The sequence below is a fragment of the Sinocyclocheilus grahami genome, unplaced genomic scaffold (genome assembly GCF_001515645.1).
Source record: "Sinocyclocheilus grahami isolate Dianchi unplaced genomic scaffold, SAMN03320097.WGS_v1.1 scaffold152.1, whole genome shotgun sequence".
Lineage (NCBI taxonomy): Eukaryota > Metazoa > Chordata > Actinopteri > Cypriniformes > Cyprinidae > Sinocyclocheilus > Sinocyclocheilus grahami.
This window is the reverse complement of record NW_015505331.1, coordinates 361,663-368,974: the sequence shown is the minus strand read 5'-3', so window position 1 is coordinate 368,974 and position 7,312 is coordinate 361,663. Positions and strand designations below refer to the sequence as shown.

The 7,312-nt window shown below is 37.4% G+C and overlaps 1 protein-coding gene across 1 annotated transcript in view; it reads left to right on the top strand.

Annotated features, from left to right (window-relative positions):
* rnf128a (ring finger protein 128a) overlaps positions 1 to 6,775 on the top strand; it is a 17,829-nt gene extending 11,054 nt beyond the window's left edge. Inside the window, exons 4-8 of the mRNA XM_016281710.1 lie at positions 1,342 to 1,424; positions 1,549 to 1,645; positions 5,025 to 5,196; positions 5,760 to 5,909; positions 6,173 to 6,775. Coding sequence (XP_016137196.1) covers positions 1,342 to 1,424; positions 1,549 to 1,645; positions 5,025 to 5,196; positions 5,760 to 5,851 — 444 coding nt within the window. The 3' untranslated portion in view covers positions 5,852 to 5,909; positions 6,173 to 6,775. The remainder of the gene's footprint in view (positions 1 to 1,341; positions 1,425 to 1,548; positions 1,646 to 5,024; positions 5,197 to 5,759; positions 5,910 to 6,172) is intronic.
* The last annotated feature ends 537 nt before the right edge of the window (positions 6,776 to 7,312 follow it).

Below are 7,312 nucleotides of genomic sequence, written 5' to 3'. Positions count from 1 at the left end.
GGCTGACTAAATACTTTTTTTCCCCACTGTATATATAATCATTTGTAATTGTATATACATTGTGGCTGGAACAATAATGTAGCTGTAAAAATAGTTGCCTGCTGAAATTGAAATGTATTTACAGCTTCATCATGACTAGATAGACACGGTGAGTTTGTCTTTACTATACACGTTAGATGTGATCCACCTTATATGGCGCTTTTCCACTGCGTGGTACGACTCGGCTCAGTACGGTTCGGCTCGGTTTGCGTTTTCCACTGCAGTTTAGTATCGCTTTAGAGTGGGTGGGATTATTCACATGTCGTTATAGTTGCGCCACCTCTATTGCCGCGACTCCTGAAAAACTTTTTCATTCCGCGTGGCCCCATCAAGCTCGCTGGATCCGCTCCTCTATCAACTAGAGGAACATCTGTACTTCCTCAACAAACAACGAAACCGCCACTTTTTGGTTGTTAAAAAAGGTGCGCTTGTTCAAAACAGTTGCGTTCGATCCTTCGCTGGCTGTGCTCATTTAAATTTAGGGGTTCTGTTGTGTTTGTGTCGCAAGTTCAGTGATGCAGGTAGTGACGATTCTCTCAGGCCAATCCGTGATCAGCAGAGTTTACACATCACGTTTTGGTAACGGTACGGTTACCGAGCCGTACCGCGCCGTCAGTTATCATGAAAAAAGCCAGGAAATTTCAGTTTTGACAATATGGGACCTTTAAATGTTTATATTTCAAAAAATGAATTGGAGTAGAAATATAATTATGTAATTTAAAGTTAAAGTATTATAACTTTAATATTACAACAACTTTTTTGAGTATATTTGTGTTTGCATACAAATCAGCAAATTTCAACCTTCCATATTATTGAATATTGACTTGGTAGATTTTTTTTCCATTGGGAAAATTTGCCATGTCCTGTACCTCATATATATCCAAAATAATCGATATTGAATCGAATCAAAAGCTTGGGAAGGATAATCGAATCGAATTGTGAAATTTGTGTCAAAACCCAGCCCTAGTACAGGTGCATCTCTGTAAGTTTTTGTGGGTTTACTTTATTTGTAAGTGCTTGTGGGTTTATGCTTTCATTTTCATGTTGCTGTCTTCTGAAAATAATAATTTTTAGGCCACATGTAACAGAAGAATGTTTGGACAGTGGATTGAGTCAAAGGCTGGAATACATCATAAAATATAGCATAAAAGTTGGGTGTTGTTTTTTTTAACTGTTGTACAGACAAAACATGAAAGATTCTGTTTAATGGCTTATTATCAGCAGGATAACTGCAGATGTACAAAAACTTGAGCCTTTGGTTGAACAATGTTTTGATGATTTGTGTGTGTGTTTGTTTTACAGGAGACTGGCCCTGATGCTGATGCCTGTGCAGTGTGTATTGAGTTGTATAAACCAGGAGATGTTCTATCAGTTCTCACATGCAAGTATGTCTCTCTTGTCTTTCACTCTATTCTGTTCTCTCTCAATCATTGTTTTCACTATAAATCAGAATTTTTCCTGTCTTTCTGGTCTTAATTTTGCTGTACGGTTGTGTTTTTGTATTTGCAGTCATTTCTTCCATAAATCTTGCATAGAGCCGTGGCTGCTGGAGCACAGAACCTGCCCAATGTGCAAGTGTGACATTCTTAAAGCCCTTGGAGTTGAGGTGAGTTTTCACACTAAGAGTGAAGTCCAGCGTTCCACTTCATAAAGCTAGCAAATTAATCTGTAGTCTTTTTCAGTTCCGTACGTTTATTTGAGACACAGAATCAAGTTTAAATAAAGTTTTAAAAAAATACGGGGGCCAAGAAATCTCAACGCGCTGCAAATGAAAAAACACATGCAAATATAAAAAATGCCAGCAAATTAAGAAAACGCCTTTTATCGGTTTGACAACACATGCTGCAAATACTCACAATTCAACCAAATACAGAAACACGCTGCAAATACTCACAACAACCAAATACAGAAATGCGCTGCAAATACTCAAAACACAACCAAATAAAGAAATGCTCTGCAAATATGCACAGAGCACATGAGAAATATTTAAGGGAACCGCAACATGTGACGAACCTGGCTGGGACATGCTTATCAATGTCTACTCTGAAAGGTGAGATTTTTGTTTATTTTAACATCCTGATCATAAGATTCCTTTTGGATATTATTAGCCTAAATAAGCTGATGAAATACACAATTACCTTAACTGTGAAACGTTATGTAAGCTGGCTAACATACTTTTACAACTTTCCTTACAAAAATTAACCATGGTTTTGCTACACTAACCATAGTTTAACCATGGTATTTGTACAACTGTGGTTATACAAATGGTAATCAATATGCCAAAAAACATGGTTACTACACTTTTACTATAATTAAACCATGGTTAATATTCGTGAGGGTTGTTGGGGTCCCCTTGAAACATTTTTGTTGTGGTCTGTCCTACTTGCAATGCTTTTTTGAGTTGTATTTGCAGTGTGTTTCTGCATTTGGTTGAGTTGCGAGTATTTGCAGCACGTGTTGTCAAACTGATTGTTTTCTTAATTTGCTGGTGCTTCTACTATTTGCATGTGTTTTCTTAAGTTGCAGCGCACTGAGCTCTCTCGTAAAATAAAGACATTTATGAATTAATTTACTTTTTTGAACCATTCTTATCAGAAGTCATTTTTATTCTTTCAACCAACCAACAAACTGCATGCACAGGATTGTGGGTTATCCAAGGCAGAGGACCAGATCAAAGAGGGACCAGATGGAGGCAGGATGTAATGTAAAAAAAAAAGTGCCTAAATGCTTTTCGGGATACTACATAAGGCATAATTTTTCAGGTTTCAGACACAGTCTTAGTGTTAAGATTTTTTTATCTTCTGAACAGTTGAAATGCAAACAAACAGTAACTATTTCCTCTTCTCTCAGTTTCAGTTTTAAATGTTAGCATGGCGATACAAATTCTTGAAAAATTGCCAAATAAAGAACATAACATTACTAGGCATTATTATTTTAAAAGGATAAGGAGACCAGGCCAACTTCTCTCTGTTCCTCATGTGGTAGGAAAAGAGGGACAGATGTTCAAAAGCTTTGGTGAAATTCTGGTTCCATGTGAGATATGTCATGTGTATAGAGCATTTGAGTTCTGAATCATGCAGAGTGTGACCGGGAGCAGCAGTTCATTGATGTTTGTGTTGACTAATGTTGCTGCTGGGAGAGATGTTGTGTTCTTTGGTCTTTGGTCACCTTCATAAATGAAGTCATTTATTGTGCCTGTGAGTGAAGGTAGATAGAGCACCATCAGCAGTGACACACCTCAGCACAAAGTTTGTTTGGCACATGTTCAACTTAGGCAGTAAAATGCTTTTTCCTGAAACTACATATGCATTTTGAAAAATGACGAGACAGAATTTAGTTTGGCCTCAGATTTATTTTGTTAATTCAGCAAGGATGCATTAAAGTGATTGACCGTAAAGACATTTTTCATGTTGCATAAGATTTCTACTTCACATAAATGTTGTTCTTTTGAACTTTCTAAAAAAAATATTAGGCAGTACAACTGTTTTAGTTGAACATTAATAAGAAATATTTCTTTAGCACCAAATCAGCATTTTAGATTGATTTCTGAAGGATCATGTGACTCTGAAGACTGGAGCAATGGCTCCTGAAAATTCAACTTTACCATCACAGTAGTAAATTACATTTGATGAAATAGTAGAAAACAGCTATTTTAAATTGTAGCAGTTTTTACTGTATTTTTTATCAAATGAATGCAGCCTTATATATTACTGACCCCAAACTTTTTGGCGGTTTTGTATATTATTGTCACAATATACATTCACACATTTTACACAGCTATGCAGTTCAATATACAGATATGTAATTAAAATTGTATTTAAAATAAATAAAGAAATAATATTACTGTATTGTATTGACTTACTACAGAAACATTGCTACTTTTAATGGGCTATGGTGGTATTTGCCTTTCTGCTGCAGTGAGACATAACTGGGATGCTTAGTCCTGCTCACTTTGGTGAAAATATCTGACAGATTGGGCAGCACACCTATGGTGTTACATTCTGTTGCCCGTAATGTCCTTTATAAGTTTCTTTGATCCTGCTCCCATTCCAGGCAGAGCTACAGCCTGACAGGATGCTTTCAATGGTGCAGCTGTGGGCCTTGTAGCGTCTGCGTAGGATCATGCATGAGCGTTGGACTGTTTATGGCTTAAAAGACCCCTTTTAAAATATTCCCCTTTTTAGAGCTAATAAATAATAATAAACATTACAGCCTCATTAACTTCCACATATGAAAAACATTTCATTGCAGTGTTCTTGTTGTCACACTAGCTAGTTTTAACCATAAAACACATCTTTTTACTACTTTTAGCTGTTCTGTGTTTGCAGTGAGAAGTCACTGAAGTCAGTCAGGCAGAAATACTTGCCGTCTCTATTGTCCTGCTGGTATTTAATCTCAGGCCTAATATAAGGCAGCTTGTTCTATAAGGACTGGATATTGGCTGGCAGTATACTAGAAAGAATGGGTTGATACCCTAGGGATAGACTGTTCTGAACACCGGAGCATCCCCCACTGTGTTTCTTGCACCTTGGGAGCTTAACTTTGTTCTGCCTGTTCCAAAGAATCTCCTTGACCCAAGGTGAAAAAAGCAGCATACCTGTTATAAGAGGAGTTCATGAGAAAGTGGTGTTAGTAAGTAACTGTGCCTGATGTGTCCACATCTTTACTGTCCTGTCATGAACCTTGATTACAGTAACTGGAAATTGGGTGGATCCTCTGTCACTTGTTGTTATAAAGATTGGTCTCACAGAAACTGGACTGTTGCTTAGTCACCATGCCTTTCATATACAGAAAGCAGGAGAATTAGCTCAGTTTGTTCTTCCTCCTTTGGCAGTGTGTATTTAGCAGACTGATATTATTCATTCCCCCTTCAAGTCCAAGTCTGTAATTGGAGGAAAATTCTAGTTTTCAGTTTTGAACATTCAATCAATGCGCACACAAATTTGGCCAGATATTTGCTGAAATGTTATTTCTCTCTCTTGTAGATGGATGTGGAGGAGGAGCCACAGATTTCAGTGCCAGATTTCAGATCTTTTTCTACCTCTGAGGACCTGCACAGTGAAACAGTGTCACATACACACAGTGAGACCGCATCCTCTGGATATGCATCCATTCATGGAAATGAACACCTCAGCCCTGCTGAAGGCTCACAAAATGGTATGAAATTATGCACACGATCACATTTCTCCCAATATTTAAGAACACACTCCCAACTTGTTGTGATTATACTACTTACCTTTCACATACAAATGTACAGAAAGGCAGAGTGACTGTGCTGAATGTCACACATTAATGTTAATAGAGTCGTGGAAACATTAATTTACATATACACGTTAGTTGTGAGTGTGAATAACAGGACAGTACTGTATATCCGTTCCACCAGGATTTTTTTTTTGTGTGTATTTGTGTTGTTTTGCAATGATACCCACCAATAATCATGATGTACTTATGTAATTAGTGTTAAGGACAGGGCAAGTAACAGTTACTTTAACATTTCTGTGCATAATTACTGAAATTGTGGTCCTGGTCCCTCATGCACAAGGCAGTGGTGGCACCAGCATGGAAATATTCAGATCTACTTTGCTGAAAACACAGAAATACTGCATGCTAATGATGCATTTTTTTTAAACCGCATTGGAGAAAATTAATAGAAAGGCGTGTTATAAGGTCAGTTGATGTGAATGGTGTGATATTGGTCTTTTGGTCTGATTGGTTTGCAGGTGTGCAAGAGGAGCAGTTGGATGTGTCGCCCCACTATGATAATCTTGCCTTCGAGGGTGACGTTCACAGCCAGAGTGAAGTCAGGACCTGAGCAGCACAAACAAACACTGATACAATGCACTCATACAGATGAATGAAGGGTTTTTGATTTGAGGACTAAAACCGCATTGGAGAAAATTAATAGAAAGGCGTGTTATAAGTGTTATAAGGTCAGTTGATGTGAATGGTGTGATATTGGTCTTTTGGTCTGATTGGTTTGCAGGTGTGCAAGAGGAGCAGTTGGATGTGTCGCCCCACTATGATAATCTTGCCTTCGAGGGTGACGTTCACAGCCAGAGTGAAGTCAGGACCTGAGCAGCACAAACAAACACTGATACAATGCACTCATACAGATGAATGAAGGGTTTTTGATTTGAGGACTTATAACAAAGCACTACTGAGCCCTTTTCTGATTCGTTTCTGACTAAGTGCCTATACATTTTCTCTCTCTCTCTCTCTCTCTCTCTCTCTCTGACTCTTTTTCTGTGTGGGTGATCACAATGATTTCTGGGTCAATCGGAGGTCATATTTTAATTGTCTGTGGTTAATTCAGGGAATTATGATTTCTGATTCCGGGTATAATTCCCATTGTGGTTGTGTTCAGGGTTTGAGACTCTCTGCCTTCATAAGTGTAATGATGAGCAGCTGTGGAGACACAGAGAGAGAGAGACACAGTGCTCCACCTGCTGTAAATCAGTGGACTTGCTGTACTTTCCCCCTCTTTTCGTAGCTTAATAAATTATATTGTTCCAGTTTTGATGGAAATAGTAAATTTCAGAAGTATTGTGCCTTACACACACTAATATATGTGCAAATGTATATTACTCACTGCATAGAAATATAATAGGGATGGTTTAAAAAAGGAAAAAGTTCTCTTGATTTTAATACTTAAAAAAGGGATTAAGTATTTCTTTACTCTTTCAAATGAATAGTGCTGACATTAAAATTAACATTGTAAATAAAATCTTTTATGAAATTGCCCTTGTATGTGATTATTCTTATTCAGTTATTCAATTTTCTTTATAATGTTCGTTTCCTTTAACGATTCTCAAACGTGTGCTTTTCCGCCGATGATGATAACGAACAAACAAAACAAAAAACTCAAATATGAATCTACAGCGCGATCCAGTAGATCGCTTCTTGAAACGAATGAATCTTACGATTCGGTTCTTTTTAGTGAATCACCTAACACAGTTCGGAGCTGTTACTAATCTGAATCACTTACTGAACCGCAAAGTATTGCTTTTGTAATTTATCTTGCACCAAGAACTACTGTTATTTGAGACTTAAATCGGTGCAATTGATGAAATGGTTTGTTGAAGGTACGCAAGTTGTTTTGTAATCCGTGGCGTTTCACAAAATGTCACAGTATTTTGTTCGTTTAGGGTTTTTAATATATATTAAGAGCCAGTTGTTGAACGTATAACCCTTTAAAAATGTAAACATCTTTTGCCTTTTATCCTTTGTTCAAAGGTAGGCTACTTAAAGAACCGTTAATTAGGAGAAACGGAAT